This window comes from Pipistrellus hanaki (assembly GCF_964339955.1).
Source record: "Pipistrellus hanaki genome assembly, chromosome: 16".
NCBI lineage: Eukaryota > Metazoa > Chordata > Mammalia > Chiroptera > Vespertilionidae > Pipistrellus > Pipistrellus hanaki.
This window is the reverse complement of record NC_140518.1, coordinates 22,894,827-22,921,760: the sequence shown is the minus strand read 5'-3', so window position 1 is coordinate 22,921,760 and position 26,934 is coordinate 22,894,827. Positions and strand designations below refer to the sequence as shown.

General features: G+C 47.2%; 1 protein-coding gene, 1 long non-coding RNA gene and 1 pseudogene across 4 annotated transcripts; 1 reads left to right on the top strand and 2 right to left on the bottom strand.

The window, feature by feature from the left end:
- Positions 1–57: 57 nt before the first annotated feature.
- On the bottom strand, positions 58–19,025 carry LOC311610972. The gene is made up of 6 exons (XR_014793044.1): positions 18,540–19,025; positions 14,980–15,057; positions 14,739–14,874; positions 13,862–13,972; positions 12,249–12,394; positions 58–292 (listed from the first exon to the last, which is right to left on the bottom strand). It is a non-coding gene; the product is annotated as an uncharacterized lncRNA (long non-coding RNA).
- Positions 6,547–7,058, bottom strand: LOC311610746 (mitochondrial import inner membrane translocase subunit Tim22-like; annotated as a pseudogene). The gene has a single exon. The product of its transcript is annotated as a mitochondrial import inner membrane translocase subunit Tim22-like (transcript).
- Positions 19,026–19,209: 184 nt separating the features above from the next.
- On the top strand, positions 19,210–26,521 carry DYNLL2 (dynein light chain LC8-type 2). 2 transcript variants are annotated; one of them, XM_084863805.1, is made up of 3 exons: positions 19,210–19,316; positions 22,330–22,468; positions 24,535–26,521. In XM_084863805.1, the coding sequence occupies exons 2-3, from the start codon at positions 22,337–22,339 to the stop codon at positions 24,670–24,672; spliced, it is 270 nt and encodes an 89-aa protein (XP_084719931.1). In that variant the 5' UTR covers positions 19,210–19,316; positions 22,330–22,336; the 3' UTR covers positions 24,673–26,521. The 2 variants fall into 2 exon arrangements, with proteins under 2 accessions (XP_084719931.1, XP_084719930.1); XM_084863804.1 differs by having other exon boundaries at positions 19,236–19,540.
- Positions 26,522–26,934: the final 413 nt, after the last annotated feature.

Genomic DNA, 26,934 nt, shown 5'->3' with positions numbered 1-26,934 from the left:
AGTCTTTTCTAAGTTTAAAAAAAAAATTATGACAGCATTTTAGTGTCAAGTCTTACCACAAGGCATGCTCTTGAAGTGAGGCCTCCAGAAATACCAGTTTGTCATGGAAACGCTGACAGGGCGTCAGTTGAGAGATGCTCCCAGGTGCAGCCCGGAATGGGGCAGCCTCCTGTGGCTTATTTACATCCTGGCCCATTGAATGGATTCTCTTTTCCTGTTTTCTGGCCATGGAAAGTCAGCTGGCCTTCCAGGAAGGTGGCTGTGTCTCTCCTGATGGGTGGTCTTCAGACTTCTGAAGCAGGAAATAGAGGGAGGTCTTAGGATAGTTTTTACATCTGGGAAGAGGGCCTGGTGAGTATAGAGAAAAGAAAGAGGGAAGGAAGGAAGGAAGGAGGGAAAGAAGGAAGGAGGGAAGAAAGGAGGGAAGGAAGGAAGGAAGGAAGGAAGGAAGGAAGAAAGAAAGGAAGGAAGGAAGGAAGGAAGGAAGGAAGGAAGGAAGGAAGGAAGAAAGGAAGGAAGGAAGGAAGGAAGAAAGGAGGGAGGGAAGGAGGGAGGGAAGGAGGGAGGGAAGAAGAGAGGGAGGGAGAAAGGGAAGGGAAGGGCATTGGGTCCCTGAAGATATAGATTCTCCCTTCTTCCAAATCAGACCGCAGGAGCCCTGGCAGGAGCCAGAGAGGAGCATTAGCTGCTTGATGGGTCAAATGGGCAGGGCCTGAGAGGTTTGAAAAGAGAAAAAGGTGGTTTCTGTCTGTGGGAAGTTTCGATTCAGTGGGAAAATGTGTCACCTAGGGGCTCCCGATCCAATCTGTCAAGGGAGGCAAGTGTTCTGCACACGAATCCAAGAAAGATGGGAGGCAGAAGGCACAGTCCTGGCATTCCAGGGCTCACAGTCTGGAGAGAGAAAGACTTGTTTCTTCAACCCTGGCCACAGGCTGCCCCACCCCTCACCAACCACCTCAGGAATTGAAGCCACCAACCCTGCCCGGACCATGGGAGAGCTGGGCTGAGACAGCCCCAGCAGCCCCCTCCTATGCGCCTGCCTCCTGCAGCCTATTAGAGCTGTTGGCCAGGCCTGGGTTCTGCTGGGAGGCTGGTGTGCAATCAGGCCGCTATGATCAGGCCCACCTTCCCTCTAGGGGGGAAGGGAGCTTGAGAGGCACCCCAGGGCTGGCTCTGACATGAATTTGTGCTCAGGGCACAGGCGATCAGAGCTGACTCCTCTCGCTTCTCCCTCGGAGGTGCTGATAGTAACAGCAGAGACGAGCTGCCAAGTTGGCAGGAGAACAGAGAACAACAGAGCGACTGTGCACTGCGGATGGAGGGGGGCGGGAGCTGCAAGCCAGCAGAGGGCTGGGCCTGAGCAGCAGTTTGTTTATCCTGAGATCTGAGATCCAAAGTGTCCCTCCAGTCTGGGCAGCCAGCATGTTGCACCAAGAGGGGAGACAATGTGGGCAGGTGATGTCTCCAGGGGAGGCTGAGGTGAGGGGGGTGGGGGAGAGGGGAGGTGTGCAGGGTGTATCGTTTAGGAGGCCAGCCAGCCCGGCCCCTAGAGGCTTGTGCAAGGCATCCTAGGCAGGACAGAGATCCACCTTTGTCCCTGTTGTTGATGAAGTAGCTGTGCAATTTCCACACAGAAATGGGCCTGGGGTGTGAGCTGGAGAGTCTAAAGTTGCTTCCACCCAGAGAGGACCTTAAGAGAGGACACCCATGCTATCAAATCAGTTGGCCTCATTGAGCCTCAGAGATTAGTAATCTACTTCAGAGCTTTGTGTGAGGACTCAACAAAATAGCGACAGCAAAAACTTACCTACTGCTTACTACACGGCAGACACTGTTCTAAGCACTTCACCTACTCAAAGGCACTTAATCTTCAAATGACTTCATCAGGTGGGTATTATTATTCCCATTTTATTAATAACATAACTAAGGCACTGAGAATAAAATAATTTATCCAACGCCGCAGAGTTCTCACCATGACTCCCCGGAACGGTTCCAAACAGGAAACCCGGGCTCCTGACATCCTACTCAGGGACTCCGTGGGGCCCTAAGGGTTGTCTTCCCTGTCACCTCTGATGCCTACTACCTCACTTATCCTAGGAGCCGGGACAATTCTTCCAGTGAGAGCCCCTAGCCTCCCTGCTCCTCTCCTTCCTTCCTCCCCCTCCTCCTGTCTGAGGCAGAACAGAGGAATTCTCAGCTTCCTCTAGTTACCCTCAGCCTGAAAAGAAAACATAGTCTGCTGTGCCTGCTGCCAGTTCCTCTAGTGGCAGCCGCAACCCATTTGCTCAGTGCCATCCCCAGCCGGTGCTATAGGCAGCGCTGGGGCCCCGGAGTCCTGCCTGAGACTGTGGGCCAGTCACATCAAGGCTGGGCCCTGGTGGCCACTCACAGGGAGAGGCCTGGGCCAAATAATTTCTTGAAGACCTTTTCAGCTCTAGGAGCTACAGCTGCACTGCATTCACAACCCTCTCCTAGGGTGGGAAGCCCAGTAGATAGACATGTTCCCCATACGCTGGGGGAGTTCATGAATGCAGCCTTGGAAATTAGTAAGCAGCTTATAAGTCCATTGAACTGTGCTACTGGCCACCCCTGCCTCTTCGGAGATACCTTTGCCACTTGCTGGGCAGCCAGCCAGAGCTACCTCCTGTCGGCTGGGAGACAGCCAAACCAGAGCCAGGAGCCCGGATTACTGACTGCTTCCTAGGCCTGAGTTCCTCCCTGGGAGGAGGCGAGCAGATTATCAGTGCCCAGGGAAAGGCACACTGTATGGACCAGCGGTCACCAACTCCTTGTCCACGGACCACTGGTGGTCCATGAGGTCTGAAAGGTTGGCGACCGCTGGTATAGACGTCTCAGAACAACACTGTCTGTTCATGTGCACTGGGAAGCACTGTGGGTATGTTAGCTACAGACTCACCCTCCCATTAGGTTTTCCTCTGGTGTGCCTTTAGGTAACGACCGATGACAGGAGGAGACCAGGTGGGGTTGGGAAGCTGGGGCGGAAACTCTGCCATGGATAACTCAGAAGCAAATGGGATATTCTAAATTTTATACTTGAAGATGAAAGAAAGCAGAGATAGGGTACCTTCTAGTTAAAAACCTGTAATTTAAGTAATGTTCAGTCTCCAGCAATCAGCTGGAGCACAGTGGTCAGTAATTATGAACGAAGGGGGGCTGTCACAGCCCAAGCAGCCCTGAGTCCTTTGGCACAGGAGAGCTCTCTGTCTGGGCCGGGAGCTGGAGGGGGAGACCAGTCGCCCCAGCAGAGGAAAGATCCTGATGTGTTTCAAGGCACACCCAGAAGGCAGCTGCCCAACACCACAGGGCTGACCACCATCTTGGTCTTTGGGGTCCGAAATATTGAACTCGCTTTTCTGAGATTTGCTTTTTCCTATGAGGAAAACATCTTCGGTGTTGTAATAGAAGTCAGAGGGAGGAAGACAACTCCCTGTGAAGTAACAAGGGTCTTTGTCCATTGCTTACAGAAATGCATTTACTGTCTGACCGGTGTGGCTTAGTTGGTTGAGCATCGACCCATGAACCAAGAAGTTACAGATTTGATTCCCAATCAGGGCACATGCCCTGGTTTTGGGCTCCATCCCTGGTGGAGGGCATGCAGGAAGCAGCCAATCTGTTTCTCTCTCATCAATGTTTCTCTATCCCTCTCTCTTCCCCTCTCACAAATCAATAAAGATGTATTAAAAAAAAAAAAAGACTATCCTTTTCTTATTAAAAAAGAAAAAGAAAAAAGAAATGCATTTACTCTGTCAGACCCTGAGGGACTCATTAACCATGGATGACAAGGAGTCCTAGGGGTGGGTATGGAGGGAGACCACAGAGACTGGGGAGCAGCTCCTTTCCTCCTGCTGCTGATTCTGTTTGGCACCAAGCAGTGGTCAGAAGAAAAGCATGCAATCAGGAGAGGTGAGAAGCAAGGAGCCAGAGCTGAAAGGACAGGGAGAACTTGCCAGGGGTAAAAGGATGAGGGGAAGAGCGAGGGTTCCCAGTGAGAGAGCCACAGGGACTGGGGGAAGGGTGACTGCAGGAGAGAGAGGGCCTTTCTGGGGAGAGGGGACAGGTAGAGGGCACACTTCCCAGCCCTTGACTTTCTTGGATGGGGTGCATGGCAGGCCAGCCCAGAGGCAGGGGGTGCCTAAGATGACCTGTAGGAGTTCCTTCCCTCTGAGGCCTCTGCAGAAATGCAGAATGCGTGAGCAGAAGTGGGTCGAGGTTCAATTTTCCTAAAGAAGGCTTGAGCTGGAGACAGGATGCGTTGACTCCTTTATTTATTTATGAGGCTATCGATTATAATGCAGCTTTTCCACAGGATCCTGGTGTAGTTGGGGTTGGGAGAAGATACCTTTTACCAGTTGCCTTCCCTTGTCCTGGAGATGTCAGGAGCCGTCCCCCTCCTTCCTCACCCCTTCTACAGGCCTCACCCCTGTGTACCCTGACAATTGGGGGCTCAGGACAGTCCTCTAGTTTCCTCTTTTCTCAGATCTGGCTGTTCTGGGTTCCTCCCAATATTTAGGACACATTCCAGTACCCCAAATCCTAACAGCAGGGCATTGTTTAACTGGAGTACAGAGCTGTAAAAGCATCTGAGACCTGCAGGCAAAACCCTTTTGTTCTACTGAGAAGGAACAGAGGCCGAGGAGAAGAGAGTTTCCCAAAGTCCACAAGGAGAGACAAGAATGCACAAGAATCGAGGCCTCCTGATTCCTCCAGGCAGGACCCTATGCACTATACCACCTTGCCTTCCAATCTGGCCCCTCAGCCCAGAGTTGGGGCGTCCCTGAGCTAGGATTCACTCTCTGGGACCCTTACTGCATTTTGCAGTCACCCAGCAGGGCCTCTCCTTAGATCGTTTTTCACTCGATGAAATAGTTCTCAGTCGGCCCCACTTGAAAATAGGATTGAGGATGTTCTTCAGAACCCCAGAGGAAAAGAGGCTAGTGGCAAACTATGAGGCCGATCGGCCTCACCTGGCCTTGTCTGCCTTCCTCCCCAGCAGCCACCTTTCCTGAGGCCTCTTCCAGCCTTGATGCCCCAACACCAGCCTTCTGGTGGGCAGAGATGCCCACATCCACTCGTCTTTGTGAAAGCAAGCGGCTGTTCTCCCTCAACCCTGAATCCAGCTCTTGAGCTGCTGGGAAGGCAGGGATAAGCTTTTCCAGGTGTAGAATCCAGGAGACAGGCCGCTGCACCATGCCCCAGGGGCTGGCTCCTCATCTTTGAAGACCAGAAGTTTAGCTTAACAGAATGTGGCTCTGAAGATGAGGACCACTGCTTGCGGCTAGGTGGACAAGCTGCCCTCTCAAGGCTGTCTGTGTCATTGTACTTCTCCTTAAGTCCATTTTGGCATTCAGTGTTCCAAAGTTTAACCCCAACCCAATTTACTAGCCTCACCTCTTTTTAAAAAAAAAAATATATTTTATTGATTTTTTACAGAGAGGAAGGGAGAGAGATAGAGAGCTAGAAACGTCGATGAGAGAGAAACATCGACCAGCTGCCTCCTGCACACCCCCTACCGGGGATGTGCCCGCAACTAGTGTACATGCCCTTGACCGGAATCGAAGCTGGGACCCTTCAGTCCGCAGACCGACGCTCTACCGCTGAGCCAAACCGGTTTCGGCTAGCTTCACCTCTTCCTTTCTAACAGGCTCTACGGTATCCAACAGGAATTCCATGAAAACAGCACATTTTGTTCTGTGCCCCTGTCCATCTAGAATGTCCATCTGCTCCCCATTTGCAGAAAACCCATGTTCTATGCTACGTTCCCTGTTTATACCAGCTGACACCCACTGAGCTCTACTACACTAAATTTTCTGGACACTAACTCTTTTCTTCATAACCTCAAAATTCTCCCCATTTCTCCACTGGGTTACCCAGTTATTAAGTGGCAAAGTCAGGATTTGAACCCAGGCCCGTGTCCCCAGAGTCTATATGCTTAGCCATTATACTATATTACCTCTCAAGGAACAGCCACCCCTTCCAAAATTATCTTTCTCTTATCTAGGATTTTATCTTCCCTTTCTTTATTACACACCACTTAAAAAAAAAAAAAAAAACAACAACTGTAATATAAATACCTTTTTTAAACAAGGATAGCAGGATGCTAAACAAAGTGACTTAATTGATCAGAAGACATAAATGTACTGTGCCCTGCCCTCAGGGCAAATACGTGAGAGGGATGACTGAATGGAGCAGCTTCCTGGGTCTGTAAGTCACCTCTGTTCCCACAGCACCAACCAACCAGAGGGCCAAGTGTGATCAGCACCCAATCTCAGTGGAGCTTAATTTCTACAAGTCAACACGCTGACTCCTAACCTGCCGGGAAGAGAGTGGCTGGCGGGCGTCCAGGAGCAGAGTGTGTGGCTGCTCAGAGGCTGAGGCATCCAGTGGCCAGGTGGCTCCTCATAACATGGACTATATGAGAGGAAACAAATGTCTTCCGTGTCTGAAGCGAGGGCCCTGGAGTGTGCAAAAATGCCCTCCACAGGGACAGCTCTGGCCTGGTGGTGTCTTCCCCAGAGGCAGTCACTCTCACCGTAGAAAATCATTGATTGCAGCAGAGAAAGCAATGACCCTGGCATTTAAGCCAGCTCTGAAACCAATGGCTCCTGCAGTGATGCAGCTACGAATGACACTGTTCTTCCAATCTGATTTCCCCTGTCAGATTCGACCAAACACTCAGTGCAAGAGAACATGACTCCCACCAAGGCAACATTTTTTGACGTGGGACATTCCTCTCTGCCCATGTCTTTAACAACTTCTTTTGCTGTCGATAAGGATCCTTAGGGTCAAAGCCCACACTGGTATCCATGCCGGCGGTGAACACCCCAAATGCACCTCCCCAGCCAAATCCTCCCATGCAGGCCAGCGCGGCTCTGAAGGCGCACACAGCTTTCCATCGCCCTCTCGGTCATGTTCTCCTCACTCTTGGTTGGACTTGTCACCCACCAGGTAGTGCAGAAGAAGGCTGTACTGCAGCGGTGCTTTGGGGGAGCCCGCCGCCTGGGGCACGGAGCTGAGGCACTGGGGGCAGCCCCCGTCATGACTGCAGTTGCCCAAGAAACCCTCTCTACATCACTTTTTTATTTTATTTTTTTATTTAGATACCTTAACTTCCTTACTAGACTGTGAGCTTTTCAAAAGTAGGACATGGGTTGTATTTAATGTGTTTCCAACCCCAGGGCCAGTGCTGCTACATGGCAGGGGGCCATTAAGTGTGTCCTGGATGAAGGAACGAATAGATGACTGAGAGGATTTGAATCGTGAGGAGCTCTACTGTCTGCCATGTGGAGTGGGGAGTCGGGACTCACTCTTCTGAAGCGCCCAGGTTCATATTTCATTTTTTAAGGCACCCTGGGACATGAGGGAATGGAAGTGTTTCATAGATGAGTGAGAGCAGGAAGGCAGACTCCTGTCTGTGTGTAATTACAGAGCCTCTTCCAGGTGGCTGCTGTTGGCAGCATGCTGGGCCTGTGTTTTCAGTTCTCCAGGTTGGGAACTGCAGGTAATGCCTATTGCTTTGTGAGATCTGACCTGGCTGTGAAAGGAAAAGAGAGACGAGGGTAATAAAAGCTGTGAGCAATGGCTTTGCCAGGTGCAGGGTCTGCCCCAAGAGGGAGGGCCCCAGCGTGAGTCCCACCTTCAGGACCCACTTGGGTAGGGCAAAGGGGAATCTAGCCACCCTTTCTGTGCTGGACTCTTTTGAGATCAGAAACTCCACATGGAACAGCCCATGGCAGAGGGGTCTCTAGAGGGGTTTAGGGCAGTCAATCCACTGGATGTCCTTCCACGCTGAGAAAGGGCAATAGGAGGCAAGGACCTGGTTGTGTGGGTATCAACAACAAAGGGTGTGTGTTTGTACAAGGGGCAGGTGGAGAGAGGAGGTTGTGAAAGATAAGGCTGGAGGGCGAGGCTGGGTCTGGGCTTGAAAACCATATGGAGTAGAATGAACTTTATCCTAAAGGCAATGACAAACCACTGAAAGGTTTTAAGACATGTGACAAGCTCATATTTGTGTTTAAAAAAGATTGTTTTGCTTTTGTAGGGAGCAGTGCTGTTCAACAGAAATATGAGAGCCATACATGTGAGCCACAAGAAATTTGAAAATTTCTAGTGGCCACATTAAAAATGTAAAAACAAATAGGTGAAGTTAATTTTGAACAATGTTTTATTAAATTCAATATATCAAAAATATTATCATTTAACATATAATCAATAGAGAAATCTTAATGATGTTTTACTTTTTCATATTAAACCTTCAAAATCCAATGTGTGTTTTATACTTACAGCACATCTCAATTTGAATGAGCCAAGTTTTGAGTGGTCAGTAGCCACACATGTCTAGTGGCTCACCTATTGGACAGTGTAGAGATCATTTATTTGAGAGGAGCAAGAATGGCAAAGCTGTTGCAGTTGATCTGGAGGAGGATAGTGGCTTGGGGGAAAGGGCAAAGGGACAGAGTTCTCTTCTGAGGGACACCAATACTTGGGATGGGCAGATGAAAAGGAGCCTGCTAAGGCAGCTAGAGAGTTAGGAAGGAAATCAGGAAAGCGTTGTGCCATGGAAGCTTAGGGAGGAGACAGTACCAAGGAGGAATGATCAACAATGGCAAAGGCAGCTATCTTTACTGTTTCTAGGGGTTTGGATGGTACCATAAAACCTGAATAAACCGACTTAGGTTTTTGTTGTAGCCCCACATTCCTACAGAAGCTGGTCATGCATCCTCCTGCTCAGTGCCCTTCATTGGGCCCCAAGTTCCTTAAGGATAACATTCTAGCTCCTAAGCACATCCGTTAGGCCCATCCAAAGTCTGGCTTTTCTGTCCAGCCTGTTCCCTTCCCAGCACACTCTGTCCCTGCCAGGCCTGGCTTCCTACCATTCCCTGCCTTGGCTTATGTGCTTCTTTCTTTTTTTCTTCAAATATATTTTATTGATTTTTTTACAGAGAGGAAGAGAGGGATAGAGAGCTAGAAATACCGATGAGAGAGAAACATCAATCAGCTGCCTCCTGCACACCCCCTACGGGGATGTGCCCACAACCAATGTACATGCCCTAACTGGAATCGAACCTGGGACCTTTCAGTCTGCAGACTGACGCTCTATCCACTGAGCCAAACCGGTTTCGGCTGTATGCTTCTTTCTGACTGAAGAACCTTCCCTCCCTCCATTTTCTCTTTTCCCCTGAATCCTACTTTGCTTTAAGACTTACCTCAAATGCTAACTCTCCTGTTTCCTAATTCTTTCAGACAATGTTCCCTAATTCTTCCAGACAGATTAACTAACTGCCTCCCTAGCCCCCTGCACCCATGAGTATTTTGCTCACAATCACAGCCCTCATTGTAGTCTGACCTGTGTTAAGGTTGGTTGTGTACATGTGTGTCTCCCCAACTAGACTGTGAACTTGGAAAATTCTGAGGCTGATTCTGGCTACTCATCCCTGTCCCCCTTGGTGTCCTCCTCACAGCCTGTTAATGTTTGAGAAGTGTTTATGGATTTAATGGAATAGTTGTTCCTCACAGGCCCCAAGTAATGGTATGGTCTCTATCTTCTTTGTCATATCTCTCCAGGAGTCATGGGGATGAGGGAGACACTAAAATAAAACACTGTTTAGAGTGAACTAAACAGCCGAAACCAGTTTGGCTCAGTGGATAGAGCGTCAGCCTGTGGATTGAAGGGTCTCAGGTTTGATTCCGGTCAAGGGCATGTACCTGGGTTGCGGGCACATCCCCAGTGGGGGTGTGCAAGAGGCAGCTGATCGATGATTCTCTCTCATCAATGTTTCTAACTCTCTATCCCTCTCCTTTCCTCTCTGTAAAAAAAATCAATAAAAATATATTTTTAGAGTGAACTAAACAAGGAGTTGAGTTTGAATCCAGCTGCTCTAACAAATAGTCCCAGTCTGAGTTTCCTCTGACCCAAACAGCTTGCATCATTTGGGTGCTCCAAACCATCCCGTTAATAGAAAAGCAATAAAAAAAAAAAGTAAAAGTAAAAGTTGGTTCTTTGAAGAAATGAACAAAATTGACAAATCTTCAGCTAGACTGACCAAGAAAAAAGAGAAGACTCAGGTTACTACAAGGAGTAATGAAAGAAGGGACATTGTTACAGATCTTAGAGAAAGGAAAAGGATTACAAAGGAATACTGTGAACAAGTATACTATTTAATGCTATTAAATTAGATAACCTAGATAACATGGACAAATTGTTAGAAACGAGCTACTGAAATTACTTCAAGAAATAGGTAATCTGAATAGACAAAAGAGACTGTGTTAGTATTTGTAAAATTTTCCACAAAGAAAATTCCAGGCCTAGATGGCTTCTCTGCTGAATTCTACCAAATCTTTAGAGAATTAATATCAATATTCCACACTCTTTTAACAAATACAATAGGAGGAAACATTTCCAACTCATTTCATGACTCCAGTATTACCCAGATACCAAAGCCAGACAAAGACATCACAAGAAAAATATGTACCAACATATCAATGTAGATGCAAAAATCCTCAACAAAATACTAGCAAAATGAACCCAGCAACAATAAAAAGAATTATACATCATGACCAACTGGGATTTATCTCACGAATGCAAGATTGGTTTAATATTTGAAAACCAATATACATAATATACCATATTAATAAAATAATGGACCCAAGCCACATGATCATCTCAATATATGTAAAACAAATATTTGAAAAAATTCAATACCTTTTTACTAAAAAAACACTCAACAAATTATAAATAGAAGTAAACTTCCTAAGCTTGATAAAGAGCATATAAAAAACACCCACATCTAACATTAGATTTAGTGGTGAAAGACTGAAAAGCTTTCCTCCTAAGATCAGGAACAAGATAAGGAAATTTGCTCTCACCAATTCTATTCAACACTGTACTGAAGGTTCTAGCCAGAACAATTAAGCAAGAAAAAGGAATAAAAGGCACCCAGATCAGACAGGAAGGAGTAAAACAATTTCTATTCATATATGATATGGCCTCATGTATAGAAAATTCTAAAGAACACAGACATACACAAACTATAAGGGACTTATTAATGAGGTCAACAAGGTTGCAGAATACAAAAGGACAATACACAAAAATCAATTATATTTCTATATACTAGCAATGAACAATCTGAATATAAAATTAAGAAAATAATTCTATCTATAATAACAAAAGAATGAAATATTTAGGAATGTATTTATCAAAAGAAACTTAAGGCATGTATACTGAAAATTGTAATACATTATTGAAAGGAATTAAAGAAGACCTAAATAAAAGAGAATAAATCCCATGTTCATAGATCAGAAAATTTAATATTGTTAAGATAGTAATACTCATCAAATTGATCTATGATTCAACATAATCTCCATCAAAATACTAGCTGGCTTTTATATAGAAAAGGTCATATGGAAATGCAAGGGACTGAGAATAGACAAAGAATCCTGAAAAAGAAGAGCAAAGTTGGAGGATTCACACTTCCAGATTTACAATTTGTTACTAAGCTATGAAGAGAGTGTGGTACTGGCATAAGAATATACAGATCAATACAACAGAGTTAGGAGTCCAGAAATAAATTCCTATATTTATGGTCAATTGATCTTTAATAAGGATGCCAAGACAATTTAGTGGTAAAAGAATAGTCTTTTCAACTAATGATATGGGGCAATTGAATATACACATGCAAAACAAAGAAGTTAGATTCCACCTCACATCTTACATAAAAATTACTTCAAAATGGGTCATTTAGCAAGAGCTAAAACTCTTAGAAGAAAACAGAAGAATAAATTTTTGTGATCTTGGTTTAGACAGTAATTTCTTGGATATGACATCAAAAGCACAAAATCATTAGCCACCAAGGAAATGCAAATCAGCCCTAGCCAGTCTGGCTCAGTGGATAGAGCATCGGCCTGTGGACCTAAGGGTCCCAGCTCAATGCTGGTCAAGAGAATGTACTTCAGTTTCAGGCTCCTCCCCGGGCCCAGCCCTGGTTGGGCTCATGCAGGAGGCAACCAATCGGTGTGTTTCTTTCACATTGATATTTCTGTCTATCCCTCTCTCTGCCACTCTATCTAAAAATTTCTTCATCTTTTCCTTTCTCCTACACTCTCTCTAAAAATCAATGGAAAAAAATATCATCAGGGGAGGATTTAAAAAAAAAAAAAACAACCAAGGGACAAAAAGAAAAATAGACAAATTGGTCTTCATCAAAATTAAAAAAAATTTTTTTTTTACTTACCTTGTAGGGTAGTTATGATCACAAAGGTGGTCTCTTTAGGGTGAGGCTAACCCATTGCACTCCTGCTGCGCTGACGCAATTTCTCCAAATGTAAGAAATTCAACTACGCAATTTGTGGTAGTGGGGAACTGCACTCACATTCTCCCCTTAAAAGAAAAAAGAAAAACTTTCGTACTTCCAAGTTTCACCATCAAGAAAGTGAAAATACAATCCCAGAATGAGAGAACGTATTTGTATGATATATGAAGGTATAGCATCCAGGACATATAAAGAACTCTTACAACTCCCTAATAATAAAAAGACAAATAACCTAATTTAAAAATGAACAAAGGATCTGAATAAATATTTCTCTGAAGAACCTATACAAGTTGCCAATAAACACGTGAGAAGCTGCTCAACATCATTAGCCACCAAGAAAATGCAAATCAAAACCACAATGAGATATCATTTCACACACTCTAGGTTGGTTTTAACCAAAAAGACAAGTAATAATAGCGTGTTGCTGATAGGAATGTTGCTGCTTTGGGAAACAGTCTGACCCTTCCTCAGAAGGTTAAACACAGAGTTATCATAAAACCCATCAAGCCCACACATACATAGGTATATAGTGTATATCAAGAGGATTGAAAGCATATAGCCACACAAAAACTTGCACATGAATGTTTATAGAGACATTATTCATAACAGCTAAAAAGTGGAAGCAACCCAAATGATTAATAGATAAATAAAATGTGATATGCTCACACAATAGAATATTAACTGGCCATAAAAAGGAATGAAGCACAGATTCATGGATAACATAGATGAACCTTGAAAACATTATACTAAGTGAAATAAGACAGGCACAACAGACCATATATTTTATGATTCCATTTACACAAAATGTCCAGCACAGACAAATCCATGGAGACAGAAAGTAAATTGGTGGAGATTAGGGGGAAAGAAGGGAGTGACTGCCAGTGAGTATGGTTTCTTTTTTGGGGGGTGAAAATGTTCTAAAATTAGATGGCGATGCTGGTTATGCAGGTCCATTAATATACTAAAGAACACTGATTTGTGCAATTTAAAAAGGTGAGTTTTATGGTATGTGAACTATATCTAATAAAGCTGCTACATAAATAGAATTACCTTATGTTAAATGTAAGTCGGGCCTCCATTTCCTAGCGAGAAGATTTTCAAAATCTTCCCTCTAAAATTGTCCTTAAAAAGGAAGGCCAAGTTGTCCAGACCTCATTTTTTAGGGCTCCCCTCACCATTCCTCACCTCACTCTAAGAGACTTACAGTGAGAGAACGTAGTGTATGTTTTTATGACTGTGGAGATAAGGATCTCCCACATAGATAATCTTGTCTCCCACTGTTGAGGCTCTCCAAGAGCAATTGATGGTTTCTGTCTGCCCAATGCCCATACTCATGCTTTTTGTAACTGCCTGTGCATTTCCCTCCTATCAGCTATTCCTTCTTTAGGCATTTAGCTCAAGAGTGGGGTGAATCCAGAAAAATGACAATGATTTGCCTCAGTGAAATGCCCCGAGGAAACTGTCCTATGATGTCAGGGGACACTCTTCTGATCCTATTTTTTCCTTCAGGCATTACTTGCACCCAAGAAACCTACCTTGATCTTTGGGTTATTCAGAGGCTGACAAACTCCATATCATTGTCATGGTTCTCTCAAGGCGGGGACTGGGTTCCTCCGACGTGTCCAGACAATGAAGGAGGAAGACTCCTAAATTATGAAAGCCATGACTTAGAAACCACTATATACTTCCACTGGAACATCTTCTCTCTGGTTCCTTCTAGGTGACCATTTGCTTTAATATTTCACTAAAGTTCTAATCAGTCATTGAATCTTAGCTATGTCAAGGCACTTTGTTAATTGAGAGAATACAAAGATGAACAAAATGATATCCCAGTTTTGGAGGGTGGGGTGTAAGTGTAGAAAAATGCTCTCTGACTTCTGAGTGTATCAGAGAGAAGAATCAGAAAAAAAAGAAAGAAAAAAGGAAATTTAAGCTTGGCTAGAGGTAGAGAAATTTCTGACCCACATGGAAGGCACCCTTTGTGAGAGGGTTTGTAATCAGGGAATCATAGGCTTTGGGGATGACAGGGACCTTACGGGTTATCTAGTCCTATATTCCTTAGATGAAGAAATCCAGATTCTGAGAGGTGAAATAACTTGACTAGAACCACATTGGGCTTAGGACTTCTCCTCTGACTCCCAGTCCAGTGCTCATTTCACTAGCTCCCAGTCACATGATTGCCCTTGGCTGGCTCCTCCAGATTTCAGGGAACTTGGGGAAAAAGGGCAATGCCTGGGGTTTGGTAAATGGTTGCCTAGGGTAGTCTGTCTGTTAAGGCCACTCAAGAAATCAGCAAGGAAATGGGACAGATTCCAGAAGTGCTAGTCATGTTGATTTCTTTCTTAGGTTTCCCCCTGGGGCCTGATACCAGGGTCTGCAGTGCAATGGGAATATCAGTGTGTGTGCTCCCACCTTTCTCCATCCTCCTGGAGCCCTTGAAGCAAGACAACAGCTCAAGGGCTTGGTGAAGTGACCTCTATCACTGGATAGTCTCTTTCTTCTGGGTGACTCAGTCAGTTGGGATGGGATAGTCCTTGATTGTCTTTATCTGTAAGGTGTCAGGAAATCAGCCAAATTACCCTACAGAGACTCTAAGGAGGAAATCAATTCAAAAATCAGGCCTAGAATTTCCCCAGGGCTAACAGGGATTTACCTTAGCTAGCAATCTGGTTCTAGGCCGGAAGACCCTGTGTAAATAGCATTCATTGCTGGTCCTCCAAAGACAGAGAGCCTATGGATAATAAAGAACATTATAAACTTACGAACCAAAAGATATAGAGACAGTAAAGCAACAAGCAGACTGTCAAATTACAGCCGGGAGGGTAGGGAGATCTAGGGAAGATAAGAGATCAACTGAAGGACTTTGTATACATGCATATAAGTACAACCAATGGACACAAAGCTCTGGGGAGGGAGGTATGTATGGAGGGGCAATGCTATTGAATATATGTACACAGATAATAATTTAATTAAAAAAATAAAAAAAAGACAGAGAGCATGGTCATGGTTCATTGAGTGGAGGAAGAGACAGAGTGTCGTTCTAAGCTATACTTTTCAGCCATTAATGAGCACCATCAGTTTAACCATTACTCACAGAGAACTACTCATGTTCCAGGCACTGTGCTAAGTTCTGCAGCCCACACATGATCCCTGTCTGCAAGGAACTATAGACAAACATATGACTAACAAGTTTAATTGAATGTGATCAGTGATAAGCTCTGGATGGCCCAAAGCAAAGAAAAGGAATATGCATCCCACCTGGGATTCAGACAAGGCAAAGGAATTAACCACAAACGGAAGCCACAGCCTCGTAGGCAAGAGAACCACAAGGACAAAGGCGTGGAGTCTGGGTGTGGGGGAAGCCATAGGCAGTTGATGGTGTTACCAGAGATTGAAGAGGGAGATGGGAAGTGTGGGGCGATAAGGCAGAGAGGGTGTGTGTGTGTGTGTTTAGGTAAAGCACAGGGGTTTCTTCTAGTTGGGAGGGACTTGGAGATTTGAATTTTAGACAGATCACTGCAGTGTGGATTGGGAAGGTACCAAGAATGGGGGCAAGCAACCAACTGGAGCAGCACCTGATACAGGGTATTTATTCATAATGAAAATGAGGCACTTATAATGAAAGGAGGCATGAACTGGAGAAATATTCAGGAGGTGAGTGATGACGGAGATGTGATGGTTAAGGGAAAGTCTCAAATCTAGGGGGCTTGCAGGTTTCTGACTTGGTGCCTGGGTGGATAATGGGGCCATGAACTGAGGTAAGAAATACAAGTGTGGAAGAGAGATGTTGATGATGGTTAACATTTATTAATCATTTATAGGGACCAGGCATCGTGCCAGGAGTTTTTCATGCATTTTCTCATAACTCTACGGGGTAGATATTATTATTCTCAATTTATAGATGAGGAAATAAAACTTTGAGACATTATAAATAGCTTGGCCAGATCTGCACAGCTGGAAGAAGAGGGGTGGAAAGCAGTGAGAAACCAGGCATTCTGGCTCTAGGGCCAATGCTCTTAACGACTGGGGTTGATATGTGTGCATGTGGAGTCTGAAGAGCCTGTGGGATACCCACAGTGGAGAGGTCCGGGATGTAGGGCAGCTATCAGGGCCCAGATCATGGTAAAAACCATATACATAGATGAAACTACTCAAATTGAACAGTGACTGAAGCACGGGGCCCTGGAAAACCCCTCATTTAAAGAAGTAGCCAGAAGGTAATGGGTCCACAGATGAGACAAACACAAAAATCCCCAGATTTTCAAATCCGAAGACAAGGCTCTGCTATCTGGGCAACAGAAAACTGGGCAGTCATGAACGTGTGGTGGCATCAAATAAAAACAGGCACCAAGCTAAGCTGAAGTTAATTATAACAGTCACTATGCTGCCTAGTAATTACCCTAAACAAGTAAGCATTTTACACAAATGGCAGTAATTAGTATAGCACAAGTTTTCCAAGCTGTGTCCTGTGGAACAGTAGTAGTTCCTGAAGATGTTAATAAATGTTTGGATAAAAAAGGGCTTTGGAGCCAGATAAGTTTAGGAAATGCTGGAATGATTTAGACAGAGCCGCGGAACCCCTGGCTTACACCTCTCTGCTAGGAGGCAGGAGAGTGGATGGCTGAGTGTGAATGCTGGGAGCACTCAGCATAGCCTGGGGTTGAATCCTGCTGTTGGCAAGCTGGTAAATCTTGGACAATTGACAGAACTCCAAGTTTTCTCTGGACAGGGGAATAGTAATATACTCGCCATGATGGTTCTAGAGATTAAATGCAATAATATATGCACTTAAAACACTTAGAATAGAACCCAGCACAGAGTGAGGGCTCTACAAATATCAGCTCTTATTTTTAAACCATACTATTATTAACAAATCTTTCTGATATTCTGGAATTTAGTCCTTGACACACACTACACACACACACACACACACACACATATATGCTGACACCTTATTTCTTAAAAGTCAAAGTTTGATGCCTGTTAGTTGAAGTTCTCTGTGTCCCTCCAGACCACAGTCAGGGCCTGGGAATGACCAAACTCTTGCCCTATTCTAATCCAGCGAAGGGGGCCAGAGAAAGGGAGGATTTACCTATGTCTTGGCTGCGTTGCCTTGCAAGGGCCACCACTAGTTTAATTCCCTTTATGCCCACTTGAAACAGGTAGGCCCCTTTCCAGTGGATGCTGGCCTGTGCCAGGGCACACAGCAAGTGGAGTGTAGGCTGTATTTTAGCTTCCATTTACTTCTGAGGCTGAATGCCATTGTACAGTGAACAACCATACATGGCGGTTCTGACCTTCAGGGCCCTAGAAGAGGCTGGAAGCTAATGATGATGGGAGAAAGAGGGTACGAAGTTCTCCTCCCAGTAGTTCATGAGATTAATTCTCCACAAACCCTAAGTGGATAAAGCCTCCTCCTTCTCCTCCCACTTCTCCTCCCTCCCCACATATGCCCCATCCCCCATTCATTCACACAGAGGCTGACATCAGAATACCCTCCGTGTGAGGGGGTTCCTCAGGCTTTGCCTATTCCTCTGAAATCCTGGCTGAATTTGGCAGATGACAGAGCTGTGGCAAGCAGAAGTGGGAAGGGATGATTTTCCATGTTCCCCTGACACATAATGGACACTACATCATGATGTCCTCAACCATAAGCAGACAGGGCCAGAGCCAGTCTTGACTATGGTTTGGGGCAGTGAAGGGAAAGCAATGGCCACGGGAGCTCCTTAATCCTCACTGTACGGCCCAAATGCTTGGCTCCCAGAAGACTCACCGCTTTTTAAGGTAAACACTTCCTTTATAAAACAGGGGAAGAAAAAAAAACAAAAAAAAAACAGACCTTTCCTATTCTTCTCTAGAGGTGTGAGGCGGGGGAGGGCGACACTCCCCCAATGTGTACATACACGCACTCTCACAAACAGCCTCTCCAGCTACCCGTGGGACTCCTGCCTAGAAGCACCACTTCTCAGCCTAGAATTCACGTCCAGGCGTGACCTGTGGACCCCCCGCCCCCCAACATTGGTTCTCTCCTTTATAAGGAGAGAATATGGAAGAGTGAATTTTAAGGCTCCTCGTAGCTCTGACAGGCTACGTTTCCCACTTCCAGGGGGTTCTGTCCACTCCCCCTGCAGCCCTGCCTAACCAGACAGGCAGGGACTGACCGGCCAGAAAGGCTTACCGACGACACAGCTCCCTTCTCACAATTGTGCTTACGTGTGTGCCTCCACTGCTCTTGAAGACAAACAGCGACCCAGGCCCGGGCTGGCAACTTAGTGCGGTGGCCTCGAGGCTCAAGAACAAAGGCTGAGCTGGATGGAGACGGGGCCTTCCTTGGATGTGAGGGGAAGGGAGCCCTAGGGCTGGTTCCAGACTTTCCCTGTTCTCGTTCCCACAGATTTGGGGGAGGGAAGGGGGTCTTTGTCTTTTCCTCTGACGCTGATGACTTCCCCCCCTCCTCCCCTCCTCCATTCTCCCTCCTCTCCCTAAGGTTAGGATCTCTACCTCTTTCCCCCATCACCTCCGTGGGTCTGAAATCCCCATCCTCCTCTCTTTATTCTTTTTTTGGGTGAGGATTGGGGTCTTTAGCCCCTCCTCCTCTCCTCACTCTCGGAGCCTCGCCTCTTTATTCCTTTTTTAGGCCCGGCCACTCCAGTCCCGGGTGAAGGGGGTCCGCATTCTTCTTTTTCTTCTGAGGCCACGACTCCCTCCCCCACTCTCTCCGGCTCCCCCGCCCCCCAGCCCCGCGCCCGGCGCCCCTCCTCCCTCCGCCCCGAGGCATTGTGGGAGGAAACAAGATGTGGGGCGAGAGCGGCGCGGGGAGAAGCCCGCAGTGCGGGGCCGGCCGGGCGCAGCCAATGGGGAGCGCGGACGGCGGCGCGCGCGGCGGGGGGGCGGGGCGGGGCGCTATTTCAGCGGGGGCCGCGCACCGGTCGCTCTCAGCGGCGGAGCGGATCGGAGCCGAGCGGCGCGGCGCCAGTGCGGACGGAGCAGGTGGCCGGCGGGCGTGAGCGGCGAGGGCGGCCGGGGAGGCTCGAAGGGCGGACGGCCGCGGCCAGCTCTCGGCCCGGGGCTGCGGGAGCCGGAGACCGACCGGCGGCGGCGGCAGCGGCTGCTGCCGTAGGAGCCGAGGGTGTGACACCGCCCCTGCCCGCGCCCTGCCTCAGGCCATCGCTGCCCGCTCCCCCGGGGCCTCGCGCGAAGCCGCCTGCGTGAAGGTGAGCGGTGGTTGGGGGCGTCCCCCGGGCGGTGGCCTTCCGACGCCTCGCCCCCCTCGGCCGCCGCCGCCTCCTCTCCTCACGAGGGGCCCGGAGCAGGCTGGCCTCGGCGTGACGCCCCCGGCGCCCCTCCTTCCCCGAGCTGCGCCACCCTCTGCCTTGGCGACCCCCTCGGATCGCGGCGGGAGGCCCCGGGCTGCGGAGCGGCGGCCCCCGTCCCCCGGGAGTCCCCCCCGCGCTGCGTGGAGAGGCCTCTGGTGTTTGGGGCCGAGGGGGTGGGGTGGGGAGGGGAGGACTCGGGCGTGACGCGGCTCCTCCTGCCGTCGTCGTCGCCGCCGCCGCTGCCACCACCGCCACCGAAACCGCCACCGCCGCTCTCGGGGGCGCCCTTCCTGCGGCGAAGACGCCCAGTCACCCCCACGCCGCTCCGGGCCGGCGGGGGAGGTGGGGGGGGGATGCTTTCTCTTTCACCTGGTGCTGGCCGGCTTTCTGGGGGGTGGGATGGTGGAGGGATAGGGCCTCTTGGGAGATGGGAACGGAGGAAATTAACCAGAGTCTCTGTGTTAGGGAGCCTGGTTCCTGTCTTTCCGAGGCTTTAGCCTTTTTTTCTTTTTCCCCTGTCGCAAAACCGAGGATAGAGGATAGTGCCCTCTTGGGCTTTCCAAGGAGCTCCTGGCTCGTGACTGAGGCAGCTGGCCGGGGCCCTCGGGTTATCCTTCTGTCTGGTGGCCCCAGGCCCTTGCCTTTCCCCCCCCCCCAGGAAGGAGAGGGGCTAGGCTGGCATCTCCGCAGCCTTTTCTCACCGGCACCTTGGACAGGGGAGATTGGGGCGACTAGACCTCACCTCTCAGATGCCTGGGGGGCCCCGGGGTGAAGAATCGTGGCATTGTAGTCACAAGACCGACGTTATGTAACGGCAGGCTCCCTCCTGGAGAGTAAGGTGGCTTTAATTACTCTGATAAAGTTGTCCCTTTGCACTTTGGGGATGAGGCAGTGGGGCAAGGTGAGCTTGCTGGGGAAAGAGTGCAAATTTGGTACTTGAGCTCGGGGCGTTTGTAACCTGGCCCCACCCCCACCCTGAGTTTATAGGATACCAGGTGACACTAGTTTTCTTGACAACACAGAGACATATCAGCACGTTCTCCCAGTGCTGCTCTAGTACCTTTGCTCAAACTCACGAAGTTGTCTCATTTGTCTTATTTAAAAATCACTGGGTGTTTTTTCTTTCTTTCTTTCTTTCTTTCTTTCTTTCTTTCTTTCTTTCTTTCTTTCTTTCTTTCTTTCTTTCTTTTTTTTTTTTAAAGAATACCTTGAATTGCCCAAGGTCATACAGGTAGTGCTCACAGACTCCTTGAGGCTCTGACTTTTCCTCCCGGGATGTGGGGACAGGGGTTGCTCATCCACTAATCCTTAGCTCTGCCAGGCTCTGCTGAAGTAGAACCAGCCCTGCTTAGATTGATAGAGCCAGGCAAAGGTGCTTTGGATTCAGTTAAGGGTTGCCTAGCTGGCAGCTGCCTCGCATGAATTTTTTGCATCTGATACAGGTAAAGGAGTAGTTGTGAATTCTGTTTCCCTTTCAGCCTACCCAGGCCACAGGCTAGTGCGCATTCAGAGATCAGGGTACCTGGGAACAATACCAGGGATCTCTGAGCATGCAGTGTCCTGGGGAGCCTTGTATCAGACAGGGCTGGAATGACGGCATTTTTTGTCCACTACTCTGGACCCACAGAATGGTATTTTGGGGAGTGGGACATGAGGGGAGGGTTGCTTTTTACTGCTCTGTGTGACAGAACTGTGGTCAAGGACAGAGGATAGAATTTTGCAGCTCATCTCCTTTATTCTTGCAAAGCATCCTCACATGCTACAGACTGCTAGGCAGGTTGTAGCCAGCCCTCCTGCGATTCCTGTCATCCTAGGCCTACCCCAGAACTCTCTAGGTTGCTATAGGATGAATACCTGGTTTAGATAGCAGAGCTATGGAAAGGGGGTGTTAAAATAATTCTTCACCTTTTGTTATGTCACCTTGGTAGCCTTGGTGTTAGGCAACATTTTCTGTGAAGGGCCAGATAGTAAACATTGTAGGCTTTATAAGCCATACAGTCTCTTGCAACTTTACTCAACTCTGCCATCGTAGTGTATTCCTCTAAAACAATTTACAGAAACAGGTGGCTAGCTGAATCTAGCCAATGGGATAGACCCCTATGTAGACTTTTTTTGTTAACAGATGTTCTCGTATAATTTTAATTAAGCCTTATAACAACCCCCTGATACTTAGTAGTTTCTATCTTCATGGCTAAAATTCCTAGTCTGTCTGCTTTCTACTGTGATACCAATGATGTAATAATGGTCATTAAATCGAGGGCTTGTTGTCTTCAGGTATTATGCCACCTGGTTTACCCTCAGGATAACCCCGAAGTAATGGCATGAAAATACACAAGTTAAATAATTTGCCACAAGGACATTGATAGCAGATGATATATTATAGTGTCTTGGCTATTGGTGCTATTCAAAATATCAGAAAGAGATAAATTTAGAGTTGGAAAATCCTCACTTTATAAAAACTGATGGCTTATTATATCTTTGTTACTATTTATCTTGTATTTCCCAGGCTTGGAGGCCATATCTCAGTTAAGAGCTTAGGAGCTGCTTCTATTACCTCTTGCCTTGTGCTTTCTGTTGTTCTTAGCCTCCATGTTCCCTTCTCCCACTGAGGCCCCATACCCAGTTGCTAATACTTACTGTCCAGAGTCATGGGGTTGGTTAGTCTGACATTTTTGCTTCTTCTGCAGTGTCACGATGTCTGACCGGAAGGCCGTGATCAAGAATGCAGACATGTCTGAGGACATGCAACAGGATGCCGTCGACTGCGCCACTCAGGCTATGGAGAAGTACAACATAGAGAAGGACATTGCTGCCTATATCAAGAAGGTGCATTGGGAGAGCTGTGGCTGGTGGCTAGGGGTGGGGACTGGCAACTGAGCTGTACCCCATGGAGGGCTGGAGCTGGGCACGTAGGAAAGCTTTCATGGAGGGCTGGAGCTGGGCACGTAGGAAAGCTATATTCCATGCAAACAAAACCCTAGAAACTTGCATAGCAGACAAGTTAGAGAGTGATTATTAATTACCAAATAATTTATCTTGGGCATTTTTAATAGGAACTCTGCTAGGGTTTGGGTGTGTGTATTTACATATAATTATGTCACTGCAAGGGATCGGGGAATAAAGCTTCAGTATTAAATATAACTAGCCCAATTCAGAACTATTCATAATGAACATCAATAATATATGAATTGATAATATAAGATTGGATACAAGTTTTCAGGGAACTTCCTCATTTAAAGTGGTATATCCCTATAGTAATCCTCATCATGTAGAAAGATTCCTTTTCTTTCTCTTAAAAAGGACTTGGGGGGAAACACACACACAAACATTAAAAATGATTGTTGTTCTTGCCTACCTTCTTAAGAAAGGGGTGGGCTTACTATATAATTTTTTTTAGTGAATGAGCAATATTGGGACAATGGGGTTAGTTGCTGGGACTATTTTGCACTGGATCCTGAAAAATTCCTAAATGAATGGGTGAATAGATATAGAAATGATGCACAGGCCCCTGATTCCTAATCAGGATCCATGTCCATTGGTGGCATAGTCCTAGTCTTTGATATTCTGAGCTCTGGTATCCTAAGACCATGGTTGGCAAACTGGCTCACGAGCCACATGGACTCTTTGGCCCCTTGAGAGAGTGGCTCTTCCACAAAATACCACGGCCTGGACAAGGCTATTTTGAAGAAGTGGTGTTAGAAGAAGTTTAAGTTGAAAAAAACTTGGCTCTCAAAAGAAATTTCAATGGTAGTACTGTTAATATTTGGCTCTGTTGACTGAGTTTGCGGACCACTGTCCTAAGAGAATGCCTAAAAGTAGTGGCATTCTGGTCTATAGAGGTAGTAGGATGTCCTGGGGTTTTATAGAACTCTCTTTACCCAGATGGGGTGGGATAAGGAGAGGAAACTGCAAGGTTTTCTATGTGTAGAACCAGCAAGGCTCTTGGGCATGCCAGCTCCTTGCTGAGTGATGTCCTTGTCCTGTCTAGGGAGAGAGTCCAGAATCATACTCTCTGAGCCAGAAGAATCCTTAGATATATCTGGGATTATAGGTATATGAGACCTAGGAAAGTAACTAAACCTGAGTTTGGTGATGCATGCCCTTTCTACTGTTCCTTAATATCTTTGGAGTCATGTGGTGTGGGAGTTGGTGGATGTTGAGTCCCAGGGTTGGCAGCATTGCTGGGCTGATGGTGGAGGGCTATTGCCTTTTCATAGCTATGGAAGGGGATGCATTTAGAACTGAACCTTTGGTTTCCTGCTGTGCCCACAGGGTGGCCGGGAGCTGCCTATGATTAGGTCACGAGGATTTCCTAAGTGGCTTTGATGCCGAACTTGTGCCCCTGAGAAAAATGAGGGAATTGCCTTGATCTCATGGCTGAGGTCCTGGTTCTATGCACATTGCCTGGTATACAGGGAATGCCTTCAATGTTGACTTACACAGAACTGCTTCCTGGTACTCCTAATGTTTGGCCCCCATTTTGTTCCAGTGTCTTGGTTTTTGGCATTTGGAAACACTGGTTTAGTAATGAGGGTGGCGACTCGGTAAGGCTTGCCCCTCTATTCATGCTGTGCGACACAGGAATGGTCCTTTGTGCCACTGGCTTCTCTGATTCCCTTGCTGAAGAGTCACAGGGTGGGCTACTGAATAGGGGTGGCTATGGGGAGGAGAGATGATCAGGGTGTAAAGTGCTAGCGAGAAATAGTGGAGCCTTTGTGGTGTTTCACTATTAATGAGGAAAGGAGTGTCCTAGCCAGCTTCAGAACCTGAGCTCCTGAGGTTCCGGGAGCGGGGGCAGTGGGTGGGGGCTGATAACTGACCAGACTCCCATTCTGATCTCATCCTCCAGCTGTCTAATCACCTTTCTTCTCTACCTTTTATTTTTCTTTTAGGAATTTGACAAGAAATACAACCCTACCTGGCATTGTATTGTGGGCCGAAATTTTGGCAGCTACGTCACACACGAGACAAAGCACTTCATCTATTTTTACTTGGGTCAGGTTGCAATCCTCCTCTTCAAGTCCGGCTAGGCGGCTGCAGAGAAGGTGTCAGTGGCGGCGGCGATGGCAAGCAGACGGCGTTGCTGGGACTATTTTGCACTGGGGCCAGCATCAGGATGTCCTCTCCAATGGCTGTGCTACTGCATGGACTGTATACTCGATTTCATGTGTATGTCGCAGTAAACAAAACCAAACTTCTTTCTGTTTAGTTGCCTGGGGAAGAAGGCTGCTTTACATTTATTTTCAAAACTTAAAAATTTTTTTGTTGTATTGCACTAGGAAATCTCTCCCACCCTTTCCTTTTCTCTTTCTCTCTCTTTATAAACTAAGCCCTCAGTAAAGCCTGTAAAACTCAGAAGGCTGGGGAAAAGAAGTCAGTTTCTGGAGGTGGAACTAAAACTGCATCTGCCTCTTCCTGATGGTGGATGCTGCTTTAGCAGGACCAGGGAGGCTGCAGGGCGACAGTGTTAGAATCAGCAAGGAGAGAGGAATAGGAAGGAGGGTAGGGGGATTGATCTAGTACCAGGGAGACTATTCCACTGAACTGTGATTCCATGGCTTGGGGCAGAGTGTGGGGTTAGGGAGGTGGGTTCTTTAAGGGGCCCTGAGACTTGTCTGTCTGTGATGTGTGGAGTGGGGAGCAGATTTGTCTTGCTGTCTTTGTCAGAAAAGTTTCTCAGTAAGGGCTGTGTCTTTGTGGATTACCTTCCTGTCAGAGCCCATGCTAAAAGAATGTTGGAGGTAGGATTAGCTTGATTTTTTTTTTTTCTTTTTATTCTCTACTTCTTTCTGCTCCCTGCTTAGCCCTCAGTTTTCTCATTCCTCTAGAGTTCTCTTAGAGCAGCCCCTGTTAGTTGGCTGGCAAGGGAATTTCTGGTGACTGTAGTTCCTTAGTTAGGTCTTAGCAGTCAAACCAAATCAATGTCTGTGTACATGTGTGTGTTTGTCAGTGTGTGTGTGTGTGTGTGTGTGTCTTGGTTTGGGGTAGAGGGAGGGAAGGGCAGGATGGTATGGAATCTCTAGGGAATATGGGTAGTTAGTTAGGGTACACAGTTAGTTCTAAGTGAGCCTTTGTTAAAATTTTTTGGGAGGTGAAGACATGGAACAGCCCCTGCACTCTCCACCTCCACCCCCACCCCCAGCCACCTTGCCCAGATACTGCGCTATGGCTGTGCGCTCCCAGGAAGGTTGTAGGAGGATAGCCCACAATGAGTTGACCACGCTGCCATCTGTCCTGAAGGTGGCCCTTGGTGGAGAGGGAAAGTGACTTTGTGGTTGGTTGTCACCTCTTGTGGGCAGTAGGGATGGAAGTGATAAGAACTGTCAGGTGCTTGGGAGGAAGTTTACAGTGATGAAGCCTGGTATCAGGAGATGGAGCAGAGCTGCTGATGGGAGGAGATTCCAAGGAGAGTGCTGGGAAACCTTATCTGTTGATCAAATAGAGATGGGGTGGGGTATGAGTGGGGGGAGTCATTGCTGACAGCTGCTGATTCTTGTAAATTGCATTTAAAACTCTTCTTGTGTAAGGTTGACACTGGTGGGGTTTGGGTCTAGCTCACTTTTTTTTTTTCCAACTCCATCCTTGGGCTGGTGGGAAGGCAGGAGAATATCCCCTCTCCAAGAATTTAGTGTTTGCCGAGCTTTCTTTCTGATGCTGACGGGAGGGTGGGAATTGGGATGATGAGTGAGTTCCCTGTACCAAACCCTTTTATGAATGTTCAACTCTGTGTTTTCCCCTGTCCTCCCAGACTTGTGTGGCCAGTTGGAAATGTCCAGTTTGTGTTATCTCCCTCATTTCTGGAGTTGGGGCTGAGACCCTGCCACATCTCCTATGCTCTGCATCCATGCCTCTTTTGGACATTAAAGGTTGATTGATGCACTTCTGAGCTGTTTGGGTTTCTTTGGGCTTAAAGGAGTTGGTCAGATGGTAGTGGTGCCATACATGGGTGAGGTGGAGGGTGCTTAGGATGGAGGAGGATGCGGGCTCAAGAGAGAAGACCAGGCAGAGAGATACTGGCCCGAATCAAGTTTTAGTTGTAGGGCCCAGTGTTGGCCCCTTAAGTGGCAGGAAACTAACCAGCAGCACTCACCCACAGGTTTCTTGGCTCCCTTGGTAGAGATGGCCAGGTGAGCTGCATTTACATCTTCAGTATAATACATGTTGCCTTCCCCATTTCCAGCTTCAGGTTGTTTCCAGATCCAGGATGGCCGTTTGTAGCTGCTGTGCTGGACCTAGAGAGAGCTTGGCTTAGAACCTTTGGCCAAAGCTCACAGCTGCTGTATGCCTCATTC

Bases quoted from the DNA above. Each gene is read 5' to 3' on its own strand.
- DYNLL2 (XM_084863805.1), top strand. From the start codon at position 22,337: ATGTCTGACCGGAAGGCCGTGATCAAGAATGCAGACATGTCTGAGGAC. The intron at 22,469-24,534 runs GTGCATTGGGAG...TTTTTCTTTTAG, and splicing joins TTGCTGCCTATATCAAGAAG to GAATTTGACAAGAAATACAA.